General features: G+C 50.4%; 2 protein-coding genes across 3 annotated transcripts in view; both read left to right on the plus strand.

Moving 5' to 3' along the window:
- Positions 1 to 2536, plus strand: part of LOC142859322 (poliovirus receptor-like) — a 34366-nt gene extending 31830 nt beyond the window's left edge. Inside the window, exon 9 of one of the 2 annotated variants that reach the window (XM_075989575.1) lies at positions 600 to 816. In XM_075989575.1, coding sequence (XP_075845690.1) covers positions 600 to 680 — 81 coding nt within the window. In that variant the 3' untranslated portion in view covers positions 681 to 816. Of the gene's footprint in view, positions 1 to 599 lie in introns of both variants that reach the window. The other variant, XM_075989574.1, reaches the window with a different exon arrangement.
- An 8276-nt stretch (positions 2537 to 10812) lies between these two features.
- On the plus strand, positions 10813 to 17183 carry Ceacam19 (CEA cell adhesion molecule 19). Its single transcript, XM_075958608.1, has 7 exons — positions 10813 to 10867; positions 11679 to 12047; positions 13510 to 13660; positions 13818 to 13864; positions 14506 to 14591; positions 16519 to 16572; positions 17130 to 17183. Exons 1-7 carry the CDS (start codon positions 10813 to 10815, stop codon positions 17181 to 17183), a joined length of 816 nt encoding a protein of 271 aa, XP_075814723.1.
- Positions 17184 to 22318: the final 5135 nt, after the last annotated feature.

Genomic DNA, 22318 nt, shown 5'->3' on the forward strand with positions numbered 1-22318 from the left:
AACTGGGCTGGCCTCAATTCACAGAGATCTGCCTGCCTCTGCCTCCTGAGTGCTGGGATTCTTTGGGGGAGATTTATTTATTTATTATGTACACAGCATTCTGTCTGCACGTATGCCTGCAGGCCAAAAGAGGGCGCCAGATCTCATTACAGATGGTTGTGAGCCACCATGTGGTTGCTGGGAATTGAACTCAGGGCCTCTAGAAGATCAGCCAGTGCTCTTAACCTCTGGGCCATCTCTTCAGCCCCTGCTTTTTAGGTTTTTGAGATCAGGCCATCCTTTGAATTCACTGTCTGGCCAAGGCTGGCCTTAGCCTCTCAGCCTACCCATCTCTATCTCTCCAATGGTGGGATTACGGGCATGTGCCGTTACATCAAAATCACTTAATTTTTTGAGACATCTCACTGTGTAACCTAGGATAGCCTCTAACTCATGATCCTCCTGCCTCAGACTCCAGAGTGCTGAGGTCATGAGACATGCCTATCTCCTAAGCCCTGCCTGTGGCCAGGGCTTAGAAGCCAAAGTGCTCTTTGAACACTTCACTGGGAAAATTGTTTATCTGAGAGAGGCCCCGACTGATGTTTGATGTCCCCTTCCAGTATTCACCTGTGAACAACAACATCAACTCTACCCAGGACATAGAGATGAACAACATTAATTCCCATGACCAAAGAACTTGAAGCTTCAACAACTGGAACCCCACAGACAGATGAAGAAGCCTCCAGAGAGACTGACTGCCCAGTGTGGTGATTGCCAAATGTTCGGGGGTCTCCCAGGACCCTAGTAAATTCTACATTGTCAGAAAGCACTCGTGGAGCCCAGTGTGGTGGCCCACACCGTCATTCCAGCAGGAGGACAAATGCAAGCTTGAGTCTAGCCTGGGCTACAGAGTAAAACCTGTGTATACACAGACAAGCAAACAAACAGGCTTGAGGGATTGAGAAACTGGGACAAAAGCCGAAGTCTTTCCGTGAGTAAGATAAATCCTCTACCTCATGTTGGACCGTGTAGAACGGTCAAGGAGCTGAAAGACTTCGGCCACTGAGATTCAACACCAGGATCTCTTTAGCGATTGAGTCATTCAGGGCTCTCCACTCTCTTGCCAAGGTCTCACTATGTAGCCAAGGCTAGGCTCAAACTCACAGAGATCCGTCAGCCTCTACCTCCCAAATGCTGGGGTTAAAGGCTTGAGGCACCACACCCTTCTCAGTCTCCCTTTTGATAAAGTGAAGAAGATTTATTTATTTTTAAAAGCTATATAGTTTTGTATGTATTTTTGAGACAGAGTTTTATATAGCCCAGGCTAGCCTCAAGCTTACTATGTAAGCAAGAATGATCTTACTAATTTATTCTAACTTATTTGTTTTCAAGCGTAAACATACCCCACCCCCCTCCCCTCTCCTCTCAATCCGTTAGTCTCCTTGATTCTCCCGGGACATCATTCTGATTTATGTTTTAATTGCAGACATTGTTTTATTTAACCATATAAAAATCTGTGAACAACAAATGAAAGAAAATGTATTTGTCTTTCTGAATCTAACTCAATTTATTTAATATGATTCTTTCCACTTGTATCCATTTTCCTGCAAATGGTGGAACCTTGTTTTCCCTTGTGGCTGAAAAATCCCCTGTGTGTGTACCACCTTTTCTTACCCACTCCTCTGTGGGCGCACACCCAAGACGGTTCCGTGTCTGAGTTATTGTGTGCAGGCTGCAGTAAACACCAGCATGCAAGTGTCTCTGTGATCTAGCGACCTGGAATTTTGCAGACAAATCCCCAGGTATGGCATAGCCAGGTCATGTGGGCTATGGATTCCAGCTTTGGAGGAAGTTGTGTGCTGACTCCCACCATGTAGGGACGAGTCTGCATCCACACAGTGGTGTGTAAAGGTTCCATTGTTTGCGTCCTTGACAGTGTTTGTTGTCTGACTGGGATGGGATAGAGTGTGTGTGTGTGTGTGGCCTGGCCCTTCAATATACTTTTAACCTGCATTTTCCTGGGAGCTAATGAGGTCAGACATGGTGGTAGTTTGAATGAAAATGGCCCCTGCAGGCTCATAGGGCTTGGCACTGTTAGGAAATGTGAACCTGTTGGTGTTGTGCAATATTATTTTAAGATGTGTTATGTTTGTTTATGCTGTGGAGTATTTCTTTAATGATGCAAAGATGTGTTGCGTTCTTTTCTGTTGCATTTGTTTAACCCTGTGAAACTGTGTTACTGTGCCTGTCTAAAACACCTGATGGTCTAATAAAGAGCTGAACAGCCAATAGCAAGGCAGGAGCAAGGATAGGCGGGGCTGGCAGGCAGAGAAAATAAATAGGAGGAGAAATCTGGGGAGAGAGAATCGAGGAGCAAGAAGAAGGTGAGAGGCTACCCAGCCAGCCACCCGCTACCCCGCCAGCCACGGAGTAAGTGAAAGAACGGTATACAGAAGGAGGAAAAGGGAAAAGCCCAGAGGCAAAAGGAAGATGGGATAATTGAAGTTAAGCAAAGCTGACTGGAAATAAGCCAAGCTAAGGCTGGGCATTTATAAGTAATAAGTCTCCGTGTGTATTTATTTGGGAGTTGGATGGTGGGCCCCAAAAGACCAAAGTAAAGAGTAATAAACAACCAACAACTTCTGGAGTGGGTGCGTCCCCGTCACCGCAGATGGGCTCTGAGGTTCAAATGCTCAAGGTCAACCCAGCATCACTGTTGATTCAGACGTAGAACTCTCGGCACCTTCTCCGGCACCATGTCTGCCTGCACACCAACATGCTTCCTGCCATGATGATAATGGACCAACCTCTGAAACAGTAAGCCAGCTCCAGTGTTTCCTTATAAGAGCTGTCTTGGTCATGGTGTCTCTTGACAGCAGTAGACACCCTAAACTAAGACAGACATTTTTTTTTCGTATCTATATCACCATTTGTTTTCCATCTTTGGAGAACTGTGTGTTCGTTTTGTGAGACCATTTATTGACTGGGTTGTTGTTTTTCTGTTTAGTTTTTTTTTTTCTTTGAAACAGCGTCTCGATGTAGGTCTGGTGTCCAGAACTCACAGAAATCCTCCTGCCTCTGCCTCCTAAGTCCACCGCACACTGTGCCTAGATCTTACAATGTCTTCCGTACAGTCTGCTCAGCAGTCCCCGATCCCACACCTACGTTAAGGTCCATGGTGCATTTGGATTTGGTTTCTGTTCAGGGTGAGATAAAGGGATTGAGTTTAGTTCTCCGCGGTGGACACCGTTTCCCCAGCACCATTTGTCTTTTTTCCAATGTTTACTTTTTAACATCTTTATTTAAAACACACAAGAAATCATTAGCCAATCCTGGTGGCGCACGCCTTTAGTCCTAGTTCTCTTGTGAGGCAGGGGCAGGCGGATCTCTGTGAGTTCGAGGCTAGCCTGGTCTACAGGGCAAGTTCTAGGAAAGCCAGAACTATGCAGATAATCCCTTTCACAGAAAGGAAAGAAAGAGAGAAGGAAGGAAGGAGGAAAAAAACAGAAACCAGCTGGCTATAGTTGCATGAATTGTAGCCCAGCCTGTCCTTGAAGTCACTGTATAGCTGAGGCTAGCCTTGAACCCTAGTCCCACCTCCACCTTCCAAGTGCCAGATTTACAGGTGTACAGACTGGAACAGTGAAGAACTGTCAGCTCCGGCAACATTTTGCCAAACCCTGTGTCCTGAGACGGGTCCTGTTGGGGTAGCTGGGACTGGTAAGTTTTTAACTAACCTGTGAATAATGCTGGGGTCCCTACAGCCACGCAGCACCAGGAGGCACAATAGCTCAAATGTGGCTGCAAGTGACACTTTCAAAGACCTTTGGGCGTGAGGACCTGATTCAGGTCCTAGCACACAGGCAAAAAGCACACTTTCACAAATATATGTGCCTGCACTACACACACAAACACACGAGTATGCCACACTCATATGGGGTTTCAGCAAACCCCAGGGCAGGCAGAGTAAGAACCCCGAGAGGCAGGAAGGAAGTCAGCTCAGCACAACCCAGTAACTGGTGTTGGTTCAAACTTCTAGAGTCTGAACATGGGGTAATAGTTTATTTTAGGCAGATTTATATACAGTAAAATTTGGGGAAATGTTTCCTGGTGTAACATAATTCTGTGTGCACAAGGAGACACAATTCTATCAAAACTTCTCAAAGCACATGTCACTTCTTCCATGAAGATGGGTTCGCAGATAAGCTGCATGTGTTATCTAAAGGGCCAAGGGAATGGTCTGGTGTGGTCTTGGTCATACGGATAGTGTAGAGATCCTCTGAACCCTACAGAAAGAAAGGATAATTGATGCGGAAGTAAGGAATTAACCATGTGAGCCACTGCTCTAGCGTCTGCGTATTTACAAACACCCGCTGGGCTTCAGGTGTCAACCTTAGAGCGGTTAGCTGAGAATCTCCAGAAAGCAACCTGGAGGGCGGAGACAAACCCAACTGATGTGGCCCGAAATGTTAAATTTTGCTCTTTTAGTTAATTTCTCATGAAAGTTAAGCACTCATTTAAGTGTTGATCAGATGAGCAGAAGAGGACGATGTCATCCACGCGATGAGTGACGGAAGTTCATCACGTAATAAGGAAGTTAGCCTCGGGACAGCACTCTGGCGCTGGAGGTCCCAGCTGCCTTTGTTCGGAACGAGCGGCCGATCTGTTTTAATTTTTCCCCATGAAGGGACCATTGAACAATCTATACTGGGTTGTTTCCACTGTGGGAGTGTAAGGTGTTCCGTGTTGCTCGGGATGATCAAAGAAAAACAAAGAGGGTCACTCCAAGGTGTCATTCAGGCTCAGAGGCAGCAGAGAGGAACAGTTTCAACAGCCCTGCAAAGGCATAGGAGGTGTCATTCAAGCTCAGAGGCAGCAGAGAGGAACGGTTTCAACAGCCGTGCAAAGGCGTATTTGTTGACTGTGACACCAAGCTTTCTTGCTTGAAATGAATTCCTCATTCCAAAGCCCCTGATCTAATCTATAAGTTTCCGAAGGAAAACATCACCCCCCCCCCCACGAGACCTAATTGTGTTCTGTTCGCAGCACCCAATGATTCCCGATATCCAGGTGTGCCAGGAACGTCATGCAAAGGCTGTGCCTCTCTTTCAGAAAGGGACGCCATAGAGAACAACCACTCTTTTCTACAATGGTTTCTTCAAGGTCTAAGTCCTTCCAGGAAACGACTGTTCATTCCACTTCTGTGGTGGAATGATCTTTTTGTACACTGTGAAGATGTGTCTCTCTGATTGGTTTAATAAAAAGCCAACAGCCAATACCTTGGCAGGATTTCTAGGCACAGAGAATGCTAGGAAGAAGAAAGGCAGAGTCACCAGCCTGATAAGAGAACAAGGAAGACCTGAGGAGGAGATGTAACAGACACGAGCCCGCCATTTAGCAGCACATAAATTAAAGAAATGATTAATTTAAAGAATTATAAGAGCTAGTTAGAAACAGGCCTAAGCTATCCCCTAAGCTTTCATAGTTAATAATAAATCACTGGGGACCCTGCAGGTGTTACCTAGACTCAGTGGAAAAAACCGTTTCATTCTACTGTTTAACCTCGATACAATGATTCTACTACAGTTCCTCTTCAGAGCTAGTGGGGAGGGGGAAACAAGGGAAACAAGCTAACAAAAGGCCAAGCCCTACAGCTGTGGAGCCCTAGCTCCCTCTGTATTGGCGACTCCACCAGCCCACCCTTGGAACTCTAATAAGTAGTTAGCCTGGGAGGAGGAGCCCCGAGCTCCAGGGACTCTGTGACCGCTAAGGTCTGGAGACCTGTTGTAAAGGCAAAGGCAACAAGTGTTAAGGGCCTAAGGGGAGGATTTTGTGTCACCTTGGTCTTACTGATAGTGCGGGGTTATCTAGACTACTAGCCACCTCCAGTTCTGCTTGGAGCCGCTGGCCATTCAGATAGTACAAGAGTCACCTAGGCTATGAGCCATCTCCATTCCCAGCCTTCTGGGCAGAAAACAGGTTACAGAGACAACCCTGCTTTATCTAGTGATTATCTGTGAGCCCAAGGGCCTTCGTGCTTCCCACAGGCTCACAAACACAGGCCTTTGGGAGACTAGGCAGCTGCTCAGGGGTAGAGCGCTTGCTGTGTGGAGGACTGGGTTCTACTGCCAACACCACAAAACCTCATGTAAGATTTACTTAATTTTATATGTTTATATGTTTGGTCTGCATGAACGTGTGTGCACTGTGTGTGTGCTGGTGCCCATAGAGGTCAGAAGAGGGCACTGACTCCTTTAAAACTGGGATTAAATATGGTCATGTGCCAGACTCCTCCAGAAGAGCAGCTGAGCCATCGTCTCTAGCCCCTCCATGAAACATCTGTAAAAGTCTTGTGATCACAGATCCAGCAGGCTCTTGCTACCCAGAGGGAGCTGAGACTACAAAACAGCAAGTGGGGAGGGAGGGGGAGGGGGAGGAAGCTGGGGGGACCCCACAGTGTGGGAGAAGGGACATCAGTTGCTCTGGTGGGTGAGTGGCTCTCAGCACTTGATCAACTGCTATAACTTTCTACGCAAGCTGGGCGGTGGTGGAGCACGCCTTTAATCCCAGCACTCCCAAGGCAGAGGCAGGTATATCTGAGTTCAAGGCCAGCCTGATCTACAGAGCTAGTTCCAGGACAGCCAGAGCTTTACAGAGGACCTTATCTCAAAAAATGAAAGCAAAAACAAACAAACAGAAGAGAGAGTGAAAGGAAAAGAAAAAGGAGCAGAGAAAGTTATGACCTCGAGATTCCAGCCTGCCAATAGGCCAAGCAAACCCATCAAACCCCTCATAGAGACTTCAGTGGTGGTGGCAGCAGTGGGGGTGGGGGATTCTGGGAAGAAAAGCATATAATTTTAAAGTGAAGCCATCATGGCGGGGCAGAAGCTGCCATGGCAGGGGCAGAAGCCACCATGGTAGGGGCAGAAGCCACCGCGGCAGGGGCAGTCCCCTAGCCAGGTCCCTACCTGCCACACTGGATTAATCCTTAGGGGTAGACAGAGTTCAGGTTACATATCCACCTGGAGGTAGGTTCCGGTCTTTACACCTGTCTCAAAAATAAGTGTCAGAATTAAAATGGAATTGTGGCTTTAAAAGAGAAAAGCCTTGGCAGAAAAATTATCTTCTCAGTTGTTTGCTACGGGCACAAGATTTGGAAGTGGTTCAAACTGGAAAGTGAAAGACTTGGTTTTGTTTTTCTTTTTTTTTTTTTTTTTTGGTTTTGTTTTTCAAGACAGGGTTTCTCTGTGTCCCTGGCTGTCCTGGAACTTGCTCTGTAGACCAGGCTGGCCTCCAACTCAAAGATCCGCCTGCCTCTGCCTCCCTAGTGCTAGGATTAAAGACATGCACCACCACAGCCCACCTCGAAAGACCACTTGATATAAGATGTCCTGTTGGGATCCAGCAAGATGGCCCAGCAGGTAAAGATAGTTACCACAAAACATGAGGACCCGAGTTCAATTCCTGGGACCCAAATGATGACAGGAGATACCCCCCGCAAGTTGTCCTCTGACTGCTACATACAAGGTACAGCAAGTACGGGTGCACACAAAATAAATAAATAAATATTAAAAAGAAGAAGAAAAGGAAGGAAGGAAGGAAGGAAGGAAGGAAGGAAGGAAGGAAGGAAAGAAGAAAGGAAAGGAATGTGGTTCTCAGGTGCCTAAACCACCGGGAACTGAAAGCCAGTGACCCGCAGCTTGGGGCTGACAGGATCTGGGCTGTCTGGTTCAGCAGCAACACCACATGTGGCTCAACCTGTCTGCTCTTCATCTCCCCTCCACACACTGGTGTCACCTCAGACTGACACCATCAGGATTCAGACCCGGTGAAGAAGCCAACCCCTTTTTCCATCAGCCTCAGCCTCCAGCAGCATCCACCCTCTGATCTCACTGGTTTGCCTCCTATTCTGTTTTCATGATCTAAATGTTTATATTGAACGCTGGCATCCCCCCTTTCATTTATTTACTAATTTATTTTTGAGGCAGGGTCTCGTCCTATAACTCAGAGATGGGCCTGCCTCTGCATCCAGAGTGCAGGATTAAAGGTGTGCATCACCGCACCTGGCTATCTGCCTTTATTATTTGTATTGTTTTACAGGGCCGCTTACTGGCCTGTAGCTTGCAATGCAGCTAGGCTGACTAGCCATCCGGTCCCAGGGATCCTCCTGCCCCCACCTCCCCCGTGCAGAGACTACAAGTGCACATTATAGCACATGACTTTTTATGTGGGTGCTGGGGCTTGAACTCAGGTCCTGAAGCTTGCAAAAGAAGCATTTTACCTCTCCCCAGCCTGTGTGTGCACATGTGTGTGCAAGCCCATGCAGGTGAATGCAGTTCTCATGGAAGCCTCGAGACGGCGCCAGATCCCCTGGAAATGGCGTTAGTAACAACTATGAGCTTCTGTGTGGTTGCTCAGAACCATAGCAGAGTCTTCTGGACTAGACCCAGGCCCTCTCAAAGAGCAGCCAGGGCTCTTAGGAGCTGAGCCATCTTTCCATATCCTCTAGAAACAGCCTCTAGATGGCAGTTCTCAATCCGGAGGTTGCAACCCCTTTGAGAGTCACGTGACCCTTTCACAGTAGTTAAGTGTTGACACCCTGCATATTAGATATTTACATTATGGTTCATAACAGTAGCAAAATTACAGTTATGAAGTAGCAAGGAAAATCACTTTATGGTTGGGGGTCACCATCACAGGAGGAACTGTACTAGGAAGGCTGAGAACCACTGGTCTAGATTGACAACAATGTTGTTTCACTGTCTACAGCCACTCCATGGCGGACAGAAACTGACAGGACCTGCTGCAAGAAGGATTGCAGGGGGGCATCCTAAGGACCACCTCCAAGCCCTCCATATAGAGAAGATGGGGTGTCTGCAGCTCTTTCGCAGGGCTGGGCATGGGCGGCAGGAGGGTCCAAATGAGTCCAATGACAAAATCAAAACCAGTGACTGCAGGTCACTGGCTGCTCAGCTACGGCTCTGGCGCTACTCCAGGCATGAACAGGAGGGGGCGATGTGCAATCACGTTTCTCAGAGGAGTAGGGGCGGGGCCGCTTGCGCCAAGTGCCAGCAGCCAGGTGGGTAAGCAGAGGTTCTGAGGCTCCTGGTACGGTTGCCCACCTGGCCCAGTGGGGTGTGGTGACTCTCACCTGTAACCCAGCATAAAAAGGCACAATTCTTGACTGCCCCACCTAGGGACTGAGTGATGCTGGCCATCATCTCCTGCCATCTCACGACAGGCGTCCCGGAGACACACAAACCCACTGCCCCCATCTGAAAGTGCTCTCTTCCTGGAGGACCAGAAATCTCACTAAGGCCTTCCTCCTGTCTCTAGATCACCTCCTTTCAATAGAACTTTCTGGAAATATTACGTTTATGTTGTCCAATGTGATTGCCATTAAATGCGTGTGGCTAGCAAGTGCTTGAAGTGGCTGGTTGAGGAACTAAATCTAATTTTTCTTTGTTTGAGACAAGGTCTCTCTATGGAGCCCTGGCTGTTGGGGAACTCACTCTGTAGACCAGGCTGGCCTGGAACTCACAGAGATCCCCCTGCCTCTGCCTCCACCCACAGCATGTATACAGAGATCAGGGGACAACTTTGTGACCTGGTTCTCCTCTTCCACCGTGTGTGTCCTGAGGACATAGCTCAGGTCGTCAGCATGGCAGCAAGCGCCGTTAGCTGCTGAACCACCTCACTGGCCTGACACACGTTTCGGTCTCATTGACCCTCCATGCCCTCCTGTCCTCCGTCTCCCACCATTTAAACAGTTTGGGTTATTTCTACTTTTCAGTCAATGCGGCTCACTATTTCAGAATCCAGCCGGTCCCGAAGCTTCTACCCCAAACTCAGTCCAGGCAGAGCTCAAAACCCGGCAGAACTGGAGAGCCTGCCTCTCCTACCTACTGGCCTCACTCCCTCATGCAGCCCTTTCCAGGGCCTCGCCTACCCCGATTTCACAGTTCCCAAGGCGCACCTGGGCGGCCAGCTCAGCCTCAGTCCCTTGCTGAGCAGCCTGGGTCCCCCGGCCCCTCCATCATTTCTCTCCTGATTCCAGATTGCCCCCTTCAGGAACCCTCCGTATCCCTTAGGCTAGGCGAAGGCATCCCTCCTCCCCCTTGGTTTCATCTCTCCTGCCGGGGCGGGGGAGGGGGAGGCAGTGTTACACACAGAGGACTGACGGCCGGGAGGACCCATCCTAGTCCACATTAGGTCTCGGGCTGAGCATGGAGAGTGGACGCTGGATTGAGTGGATGAATACTTTTGAGAAAAGCTAAACAAGAAAAGCATGGGCTGACAAGGTGGCTCAGAGGATGAAGGTACATGCCGCCAGCCTGATGACCAGAGTTCGATCCCTGAAACCCACATGGTGGAGGGGCGAACCCCGCCCCCCCGCACCAAATGTTAAAAGAAAAAGTAAATAGAGTGAAACACACCACAGACAAAACATCTCGGCTACTCACTGACTCCCCGGCTCCCTGAACTTCAATTTCCCGGTTCTGGCTTCTGCGGGAGAGGAGGTCGTGGGAGGAGGGATTGCTCAACCAGAGGCAACCTTGCTGTTTCAGGGAGCCAGCCATGCTGAGAATGGAGGGGCTAGGCCTGGGAAGTCCTCTGTCACCCTGGAAGACAGGTCCAACCAGTGTGAGCGCTTCTTCTCGGGACATGGGTGGAGACTCGGAGCCTGGGAAACTGTGGAAGGAGGTGCTGGGGCTCTGGGACCTCGCAGCCTGACTGTGTCCTGAGGCTGTCCCCGAATGCCCAACTGAATTTCAAGCTCCAGAGAGCCAGCCTGTGGCTCTCAGTGACTTTGACCTCTCTACAGGAAGCAAGATGGAGATTGGTACCCGGACCCCAGGCAGCTTCTCAAAGGGCTTCCTGTTCTCAGGTAAGGAGGGAAAAACCTGGGAGGACCGAGGGACAAGAATGGACAGGATGGTAAAATCCCATCTCCACCTAGATTTCATCTATGGACTGGGGGAGTAGGAACTTGTGTTTACTTCTCTACTGGGTTCTACAGAGAGAGGTAGGGGACTAGAGACAAGCCGGATTGGTGGTGAGTCGGTCTCACCTAGGATCCCCGTGTTTGGAAGGTAGACCATCCTGAACTACACAGCCAGTTCAAGGCTGGCCTGGTATACTTGGAGACCTTGTCCCAAATCAAACTCTAGGGAAGAGCCAGGCATGGTGGTGTATATATGTAACGGCAGCACTTTGGAGCCTGAGACGTAAGGGTCACAACTTGGAGCTAGACTACACAATGAGTTCTAGGCTAACCTAGGCTATAGAGTGCAAACCTGACTCAAAAAAAGAAAACCAAACCAAACAAACTAAAATCTAGGGAATTTTAGACATGAAATTTTATGATGTAATTGGCACGATAACTAATATAATAGATATCCCTTTAAATATTGGCTGAATGAGTGAATTCAGAGGGTCCAAGTGTTTAGAGACAGACCACATAGCATCTCAGGGGAAAAAACAAAAAACCAAAGACCCTCTTCTGCCAGTGGGGTGGCAGATCTGTGGCATCTGTGCCTATATTCCTATTCCTACACCCAGGGCAGACATCACTAATCAGTCTCATCATTGAGTCCAGTGGGAAGCCCTCTGAATCCTTGCTTCCAGTTGAGAGTCTATAGTGAGGAGGGTTTTGTTATCTGTGCTTGAACTCAGGCCTCCTCCATACCTTCCCACAGCCTTGATCCTGTCTCTCTGGCTGCCCCAAGGCTCCCAGGCAGCCCTCCATATCCTAAAGACCCCAGAGAAGCCCCAAAAGAACCAGGACCTTCTCCTGTCCCTTCATGGTGTCCCTGGCACCATCCAGGACTTTATCTGGTACCTGGGGGAGGAGACTAATGGAGGCACAAGGCTGTTCTCTTACATCCCTGGACTACAGCGGCCCCAGAGGGATGGCTATGCCATGGGACAGCGAGACATTGTTGGCTTCCCCAATGGTTCCATGTTGCTCCGAGGTGCCCAGCATTCAGACAGTGGCACCTACCAAGTGGCCGTCACCGTCAACCCTGCCTGGACATTGAAGGCCAAGACTGAGGTCCAAGTGGCTGGTGAGTGCTTGCTCTGGAGGACTGTGGTGGGAGGAAAGCCATGTGCAAACACTATTTCACTTGACTTTCTCACTAATATGCACAATGTGCATTGATTGAGCGCCTACTGTGTACCAGACCACGGATATCCTTAGCCCTAAAAAAAACACCCCATTTCATTAGTTCTTCCCTTATAATGATTATCCCCATATTTGTTGAGCACCTTAAAAAAAAACCTGGCTCAATTTTCAAGCCAAGTGTTTGATGTTGTTGCTCCAAGTGAAGGGCTAGGGGACAGGGCAGGGGACAATAGTGGCATCTAACACTTCTAGGGAACCTTACCGGACCAAGTATGATAGTAAATATTTTCCGTAAATCGGGCTGTTAGGTCTGGCTGAAAGCTTGGGGTCAAAGACTGGGCGCCTCAGAGAAGTTAGACAGCCGCTCTGGTCTCACTACACATCACTAGTGCTCGCCACTCTTAGGACCCCAGACGGTGGCAGAACCAGAGCCACCCCTGCGTGAGGACCAGTAACTTTCCCTCTTAAAGAAGCTTGCTGGGGCGTCACTGTTGTGAGGCTATGATTTGCCTCCTCAGAAAATTAAACAGGATGACATGACACAGGAAGCGGGGTCATTAGAGCAATCTCTAAGATGACCCTTAGTTAGGTACCACCCAACACTGGGGAGGCTGAGGCAGTGGGGGTAGGGGAGATTCTGCGCCAGCCTGGGCTACAAGCAACCTAGCAGAACCATGTCTCAAACATGTCAACAGGGTCAGCAAGATGGCTCAAGTGGTAAAGGCAATCGGTGCCAAGCCCGACAGACTGATTCTGATCCCCAGGACCCCATGGAGAGAGCCAGCTCCCGAAGTTCCCCTTTAACCTCCACCCGCAAGTGCACACAGACACATGAATAGATAAATAATGAAAAAGGAAAGATAGGCATGCTTGGGTTTGAGGGTTCACAGAGGGACCTATGATCTTGGTTTACTACCACTGAGCCACACCCCAGCCCCTCACTGGGGGATTCTAGGCAGGGGCTCTACCACTGAGCCACACCCCAGCCCCTCACTGGGGGATTCTAGGCAGGGGCTCTACCACTGAGCCACACCCCAGCCCCTCACTGGGGGATTCTAGGCAGGGGTTCTACCACTGAGCCACACCCCAGCCCCTCACTGGGGATTCTAGGCAGGGGCTCTACCACTGAGTCACACCCCAGCCCCTCACTGGGGATTCTAGGCAGGGGCTCTACCACTGAGCCACACCCCAGCCCCTCACTGGGGGATTCTAGGCAGGGGCTCTACCACTGAGCCACACCCCAGCCCCTCACTGGGGGATTCTAGGCAGGGGCTCTACCAGTGAGGGGCTGGGGTGTGCTCAGTGGTAGAGCACGCTTTCCAGCATGCATAGCATGGCACTACATAGTAAATAATTAGGAGAGGACAGACAGAAGCCATCACTGATACAACCCTCTCTCCCAGATACACGCGAATACTCACTCACATCCCACCTGCCTGTCAATGCTGGGATCATGGCTGCTACCATCATTGGGAGTCTTGCTGTGGGCTCACTGCTTGTAAGTGGCATTGCCTACCTCCTGGTCACTCGAAGACAGAAGGGCAGAAGCCCCAGGTACAGGTCCCAGATCTCCCTCCACATCCTCCATTTCCTCTCCTTCTCCTCGAGGTGCCCTGTCTTCCCCAGGCAGGGTGAGGGTCAGGTAGTCTCCATGTTCTTGGGGTTCCCTTCCCCCACCCCAGTATCTCAGGGTTCTTCTATGTACTCCCAGGGTTGCAGCTACAGAGCAGCCGGAACTGAACACTATTCCTGAGTCTGGTAAGAAGGAACACGTGTCTTTCTGTATCACCCCCTTAAAGGCCTCCAGTCCCACATGTAATCAGAGCCCACTGGGACCCTTGGACTCACTGAGGGGACCACAGACCCCTCCTAAACCTCCAGGGTTCCTGCTCCTGACAGGTCCCCTGTTCATAAGCCTTCCATAGCTCCCCAGTGCTAGGGACAAACTTCCCTTTCCCTAGCGTGCCTCCCCGGTTCCTCACTCTCTCGACAGTGGGCCCTCTTGCCAGCCTCTGGCAAGCATCCCTTCGGCATCAGCCCAGTTTTCACTTCTCACTGTCTCAGATGACCCCTTCTCCGGGGAGTCCTCCCTGATGTCCAGGGTGGTCAGGCACCTGCTTCTATGTTCCTACAGCTGCTCCACCCCCGCCCCACTCCCAGCCTTAGACTCTCTGGGCTGTCAGTCTTTGGGGATGGATCTTTCTTGCCCCAGGGGACTTCAAGCACTAGGAGGGCACTGCCTGGATTGTCTGGGCCACCACTATGTCCCCAGCACACAGTTGGCAGGAGGAGGGGACTGCATAAAATGTTGGTTGAAGGACTGAGTAAGTGAAATGGACAGGCAGAACGGGCCCACAGGAGCCTTCTGTCATTGGGGTCCCCTTCCTCCTCTACTTCAGGTGACAGCAACGTCTATGAAGTGATGCCATCTCCAGTCTTCCTGATGTCCCCCATCAGAGACACAGGGCCAGTGAACCCAGCCATGGTGAGTCTGTCCCCTTGGAGCTTGCTTCTCACAAGACCCCTTCCCAGAGTTAGCCATGGTGGTTGAGTACGACTCTCCATGGAGAGAGATCTCCAATCCACTCTTCCTTCCTTTCTTCCTTTCCTTCCTTCCTGTGTGTGTGGGGGGGAAGGGGAGGGACACGTGCCACGGCACTACGTGTGCACAGAGATCCAAGGACAGCTCGTGGGAGCCAGTTATCTCTGTCCACCAAGTGGGTGCTGGGAATCAAACTCAGATCATCAGGATTAGTGACAAGCACCTCGCCCCACGGAGCTGTCTTCCCAGCCCCTCTCCCCAATTCTTGTGTATCTCTTCAACCCAGATAGGGTCCGGTGACAGCGAAGGCAAGGATTCCATCCAAGTCCAGCTAGTGGAGCAGTGAGCTTTCTGAATTTACTTCCAGGGTGTGGGTGATTCTGGAAGTCACACACGGCAGGTGACAACTCAAGAAAGCCAAACAATTTGCAGGCAGAGGCATCAAAGAACCATGCTTCCCTAGCGACCCTCATCCCAGCACCTGAGTACTGGGAGCAGGAGAGTCAAGAATTCAAAGTCAGCCTCCATGCTTGAGGTCAGCCTGGGCTAGACTGAGACCCTGTCTCAAAGAAGAGCAAAGTAGGGGAGAGCTGGCTGGAGAGCTGGCTCAGCACTTGCTTGCTACTCTTGAGGACCCAAGTTCGGTTCCCAGCACCCACATCAGGTAGCTCACACCAAATTTAACTCCAGCTCCACAGACCTAATGCCCTGTATGGCCCTGAGCGCATGCACATGACACACACACGCACATGCATACAATACACACAAACTTACACACAGAGAACACAGATATATACACAGAGACACAGACACATACACACATGCACACACAATACACACAAACAGACACATACACACACACAGAGGCTCACACAAACAGACACACATGCACACACAATACACACAAACAGACACATACACACACAGAGGCTCACACAAACAGACACACAGGCACACAAATGTACACATACATGCACAGACACACGGAAACACAGACATATATACACAAAGACACAGACACATGACACATATACACAGAGACAGACAAACACGCCAATATAAATTAAAAGAAATCTCTAAAATAAATCAGGAAAACGCAGAGTCAGGAAATGGCTGTGCAGGCAAAGGCTCTTGCCCCACTAACCTGGTGACCTGAGCTCCCTCCCTGGAAACCACATAAATACCAGAGAAAATGATTCTATAAAATCATTGCCGTGCCAAGACACACACCCCTACATACAATAATATATTTTTTTATTTTATTTTTCCAAGACAGGGTTTCTCTGTGTATGTAAATCCTGGCTGTACTGGAACTCACTCTGTAGACCAGGCTGACTTCGAACTCAGAGATGCCTGCCTGCCTCTGCCTCCTGATGGCTGGGATTAAAGGCGTACAATACCACTATCCAGCAATAATAATATTTTTAGCTGGGTGGTGGTGGCGCATGCCTTTAATCCCAGCACTCGGGAGGCAGAGGCAGGCGGATCTCTGTGAGTTCGAGGCCAGCCTAGTCTACAAGAGCTAGTTCCAGGAGAGGAACCAAAAGCTACGGAGAAACCCTGTCTCGAAAATAAAAAAAAAAAATTTAGACAGAGAGAATGTAAAATGCAAAGGCTAATTGTCTAACCCCCAGTGTGGGGAGGAAGCTAAACATTAATGGTGAAACTGTCCAGCCCCTGGGCACCCCAAAAGTCCTCATGTCAGGCCAACCACCTAAGGTGCGTTGACCTGCAAGGCATGGGTTCCCTGCACTCAGGGCCTCATAATCCGAGGGCCAGTGGGGACTCTAAGACCAGGCATGTACATCATAACATCGGCATCAAAGGTTGGGGGACACGAGGCACCCTTCACCTTACCCCTCCCTTGCAGAGCCGGCCTCCACTCCCTTCCCAGCAACCGCAGCCTGAGAACCAGTACTACCAGGTATGGACTGGGGAGCAAGGGGGTCAGATGGCCAGGGATAGGGGCTCCTCCTTCCCCCCAGGGACACCTGTTTTGGGTTCCTTGAGACTGACCACCTGAACAAGGTCCTTCCTTACCTTCCTGTTCCCTGGGCCTCCTCCTCTGTAAAAATGATCCAAGGCTTCAAATCTCTCCAAGGAGAGGGGAGAGCCCAGAGTGGAAAAGGAGATTGCTCGGGGTCACACAGCAGAACAGGTCATGCCTCCATGGAGCCCCACTGCATGATGGGACTCACTTCTGGAGTGACTCTCAAGTTTCTCCAGTTCCCTCCTGGGCGTCCCTGAGCTCTGTCTGTCTCCACGGGTGTTTCTCTGCTCTTCTGGGCTTCCCCTGTGCTCCTCCCTCCCGCTATGTCTCCCATCTCTTCAGCCTCCCTCCTCCTTCTCTTCACCTCCCACCACGTCCTTCTCCATGTCCTCAGTTCTCTCACTCTATCCCATCTCGTTCTCCTGGTTCCATCTCCGTCTGTCATGTTCTGACTGGCCCCCATGCCCACCCCATCTCCCTCCTCCTCTTAGGACCTGCTAAACCCCGACCCAGCCCCATACTGCCAGCTGGTGCCAACATCCTGATGGGGTCGAGGCCAGGCCTGCCCAGAAGACAGAACTCTGCCTTTCCCTGACCACAGCCCTCAGGGCCTCACACCTGCGGAAAAGACACGCGTGACACCCACAGGCCAAAGCTGTGGGAGCTGGTAAGATAAGCTCGCCAGAAACCCAGTATTGCAAGAGGCACGTGCCCCACAGCGTGGGAGACGGACAGCCCCAGCTCCCCGGAGTCCCAAGAGGTTGTGCCTCTTGCCACCCTGCGGCCACCTGCCCAAGAAAGCAGGCTCCTGCTTCGCCAGGGCCAGGGTCTACATTCATGGAAGAAGGCCTCGAAGATACTCCACCATGAAATCCCATGGTGGCTCAACCAGTTACCTGAAGTCCTTTTCTTGGGGAGAAAACACTACCAGGAAGACGCTGGAGGAGAGATTCTCAACCTGTGGGTGGCAACCCATGGTGGGATGAGGGGGGCACCCTTTCACAGGGAGTCGCCAGAGCAAAAGCAGCTGACCTAAGAAGATAGCCCTGGCAAGTCGCCAGACCTCAAAATCAGCCACCCAGAGGACTGGGACACCTGCCTAGAACCCACCAGTGAGGGGCTGGGGGTGTGGCTCGGCAGGTAGAGTGCTTGTCAATCATGCATGAAAGACCTGGGCTCAATTCTCCGAACCACAGGATTAAAAAAAAAAAATCAAAATCGGGGCTGGAGAGATGGCTTAGAGATTAGGAGCACTGACTGTTCTTCTAGAGGACCTGAGTTCAATTCCCAGCAACCCATGGTGGCTCACAACTGTCTATAATGAGATCCTTCTGACCTGCAGGGATACATGCAAGCAGAACACTGTATACATAATTAAGTAAGTCTTTATAAAAAAAATCAGAAATCATTAGCCACTGGGAAGAGATGGCGAGCCCTACGCTAGGGAATGGGAGAAGGAAGACTCTAGAAGCTTGAAAGCTCAAGAAATCACACTCCACCCACCTCGCACCCCAGTCTCCAGATGCACCCAGCCCTGTGGCCTCTGGGACCAAAAAACAGTGACAACCACTTTGGACTCCGTTTTTTTACGATAATAAACTCGTGTTGTTTTAAGCCACTCATTTGGTAGCAGTTTGTTCCAGCAAACAAGAGGATGCAGAAGGATCCCAGGGTGGGGAAGTTCAGACCCGGCTGATTGGCACTATGCAAATGAGCTCCTCGAGGAATTTCCCCAGGCCTAGATCACACACAACCTGTGCCTGGTAAGTTAGCCACCCAGACAACCACGTGGCCTCAGGTCTAGAAGGGTCAGAGAATGAGTAAATGAAGCTGGGCTTCCTTAGCTCTAAAAAAAAAAAAAACAAACAAAAAACTTGGTTTTTTTAGACAATACCTCTTTGTGTAGCCCTGACTTGCCTAGAGCTCACAAAAATCCACCAGCCTCTGCCTCTTGAGTGCTGAGCTAAAGGCGTTTGCCACCACACCCGGGGAAATCTGTAATTAAAAAGATTTGAGGGGGAGGGGTTCAGTTTGACCAAATGACGTTCAAACCGTGCTCTTGCTCCCTCTTCTGGCCATAGGTGGAATTGCACGTCCTCAGCTTCTAATTAGGGTGCAACAATGTGACTTGCTTTGATTGATGAAATGTGGGTGGTAGCAGCACATCCGGGTGTGTCATCGCTTTCCCTCCCTATTTCTGTAACAGTGACTGGTCCTGTCATGGTTCCTGAGTGAGCCCTCATAATCCTCCTGACCCTTGTCACACCTGTCTACCTGAGACAGGAGTGTGCCCTTAATGAGCCATGCTGTGGGTGAAATGGGGCTGCTTATTACTGCAGCTTAACCCAGCTCACCCTGACCTCAGATGAGGAGACCCAGCCTCCTCAATATAAAATTACATTTCCCAGATGTCCTTGCAACTGGATCTCAGCATGTGGTTAAGTTCAAGTACAATCAAATATGGAGAGAAGTTTTATCAACAGTTCACCAAGAGGTCTTCTTGCTTGGCAAGAAGCAGAACACGTGAGGGAGTTGGGTGTGTGTGCTGCTGTAGGCAAATTCACCATGCCAGTTACATAGTAATCTGGATGAGAAAGACTCCCTTGCGTAAGCCATTTCTTTGAGGAGTCCCTTATTCCCAACTCGCTCTCTCTTTCTTCCTTCCTTCTTTTTCTTTCTTTCTTTCTTCCTTCCTTTCATTTATTTATTTATTTATTGTTTTCCCCTCCCCACAAGTTTGCGTCAGGTAGGCAGGTGCGGCAAGGATCAGGAGAACTTGGTTTCATGTGTGGATATCTTCAGATCTTCAGAAACCAGGTGACATGGTTAGACTTTTGCTTGTTTGTTTGTTTGTTTTTCGAGACAGGGTTTCTCTGTAGCTTTGGAGCCTGTCCTGGAACTAGCTCTTGTAGACTAGGCTGGTCTCGAACTCACAGAGATCCGTCTGCCGAGAGCTGGGATTAAAGACGTGCGCCACCAGGGCCCGGCTTAGGGTTAGACTTGGTAGCCTGGAAAAGCAAGGAACGCGGACGTGCACGCAGTGACTTTATTTATAAACTCCGAGCTTGAAGCAGTTTCCACTCGTTTTTTGCCTTGGCTGAAGCAAGTCACGTGGTACAGAGTCCTGCAAGGGCTCCAGATGTGCAATTCTACTCTGGCCAAAAGAGGGCGCAGGGAGCACTGTACGAAGCATCGAACTCTGATCCAGGTCTTCTGGCAGAATTGTCTAAGCATGCCTGCCCTGCTGCATTTATTCTTCTCGGACTCCATTCACCGAGCAGACACTGAACCAGAGCACGGCAGCTGCTAGGGACGAGCCTCGAGAGTCGATGGATACGGAAGCCCCTAGCAAGGGCTGGTTGTTGATTGAATAGGAAGGGTTGGAGAGCAAGCGGGGTGAAGCATCCATTCATGAATTTCACGAGTATTTATGAAGCGTCTCCTGCATACATCACTGTTTTGGGTCCCAGGAGATATCTATAATCAAAACAGAGACTAATCCCTAGTGAAGCCGACCTCCCGGAGACTCTGGGACAATCGACAAGGTGGGGATAATACCACAGGGGTGACAATGTTGGGAGGGGAAACAGTGAAACAAATGGTCTTACCACTAAGATATTTGTGCTTAATATGCACAAACTAAAAACAGGCCAGCAAGATGGCTCTGCGGGTAAAGGGGCTTGCTGCAAGGCTGATGGCCTGAGTTTCGATCCCCAGCACCCACACACTGGAAGGCGGGAACTGACTCCCACTAACCACCCTCTGAGCTTTGGCAAGCACACAATATTAAATATGTGTCATTTTTTAAAAACACTACAAGGAAAGAAGAGGTGAGGAAGGAGGAGTGTGAAAAACAGCCAATCTTGGATCCGGGAACCTCGCAGCTCCCCCACAGTTCCACGCTGAGCCAGTAGGAGGCAGCAGAGGCCGACAAACAGGCCGCCAGGCGCAAGCCCATCCAATCCCCACCCACCCCTTCTGCCCGCTCTGCTGCCTCGGGCCGAAACACCCAACTTTGATCGGATCGGCCTCTGCCTGCAGCAGGCGTGCCTGTCACCTCCTAAATTTAAGCCTCCCGTGTCCCAACAGTTCAGTCTGAACCAGGCAGGCCCCCTCCTCTCTGCCTCAGCCTCTGTGTCCTGTCGTTTCTCCCCCAGCCCCTCCAGGACCAGCCATAGCCCCAGTGCCTTTAAATACAAACTTCTCAGGTCAAGTATCAGGCGACATCCTTTTCATCCCTTTCATCCCAGCACTCGGGAGGCAGAAGCAGGTGGATCTGTATGAGTCCGAGACCAGCCTGGTCTGCAGAGTGAGGTCCAGGAGAACTACAAAGAGAGACCCTGTCCCAAAACAAACAAGCAAAGGACAAAAAGAAAACAAAAAAAAATAAATAAATAAAATAAAACCCAAAATAAAAGTACAAATAAATGACTATAAACTTCCCACAGCCCGCAAGTTTGAATCCTGGGGGGGGGGCTTTGGTTGCTACCCTCTTAGTGTTCCTCACCTCTTACCCCCACTTTGTGATCCACAGGACGAAATTTCCTCCTGCACCCCAAAATTCGACCTGGGGCTCTCCTCTCCGTGTTCCCGGAAGAATGTAAACGAATACAAAGGAAAAGGGCACAGAATGCCAGTTATTAGCCCAAAGCAAGTGTCAGTGAGAATGAGACTGCAGGCAGCCAAGCTCAGCCCAGTTAGATGGAGCCTGGTAGCTCCTGCTGGAACTAAGCCGCGTCCTCCAAGCACCAGGATCTTCCCACCAGGGGTCCCTGTTGCCTGCCCCGCCACTCCCGGGACAGCCCCAGCTTCTGGGAGATAGTGGCTCCTTCTTGGACAAATGAGGAAGTGGCCCTGGGGAAGGAAGTGGGCTGGGCTCTGACCCAGAGTCTATATGATTCATGGGGAAAACCTGTTCCAAAGCCACCTCGTCTGTGGGCGAAGGGGTCAGTGCCCGCTCAGCGGGGTCACAGGATCACCCATTGTAGACTCGTGAGCAGAAGTCTTGACACCTCGACTCAGCAGACCTCCATGAACTCCCGAAGGCACCAGGGTCTGTGCACAGGCTTTAATGGGCACCTAGGGGCGGCCTCCTTCCTATGGGAGGTAAAGGTGGCCCTGGTCTGGAGAGAGCGGCTCCACCGTAGAGCGCCGCGCAGAAGCTCCCTGTGGGCTCTACCGGCCGAGCCTCTCTAGCCCTTTTACTGGAATGTTATAGTTTCCTTTCCAGTTGTTTTGAGAAATTACCCTGAGAAAAAAGCAAGTTAGGGGAGAAAGTGCTTATCGGCTCACGGCTCCAAAGTCCAGGGTACAGGCTGCTGTGGCAGGGAAGTAAAGACAGGAACAGAAAACAGCTGACGGCTCACGTCTCAGCAGGAAGAGAGAAACAAACGCTGGTTAATGCTCAGGGGCTTCTCTCTCTCTCTCTCTCTCTCTCTCTCTCTCTCTCTCTCTCTCTCACACACACACACACACACACACACACACACACACACACACAGCATCTCACTGTTCTCTCTCTCTCTGTGTCTCTCTGTTTCTTCTCTCTGTCTCTATCTCTGTCTCCCCCCCCCCCCTCACACACACACACACACCTTTGACCCCAGCCCTCCCGAAGCAGAGGCAGGCTGATGGGCCACCCTCATCTCCATAGAGAGTTCCAGGTTCCAGGGCCACCAGG

The sequence above is a fragment of the Microtus pennsylvanicus genome, chromosome 1 (assembly GCF_037038515.1).
Source record: "Microtus pennsylvanicus isolate mMicPen1 chromosome 1, mMicPen1.hap1, whole genome shotgun sequence".
Lineage (NCBI taxonomy): Eukaryota > Metazoa > Chordata > Mammalia > Rodentia > Cricetidae > Microtus > Microtus pennsylvanicus.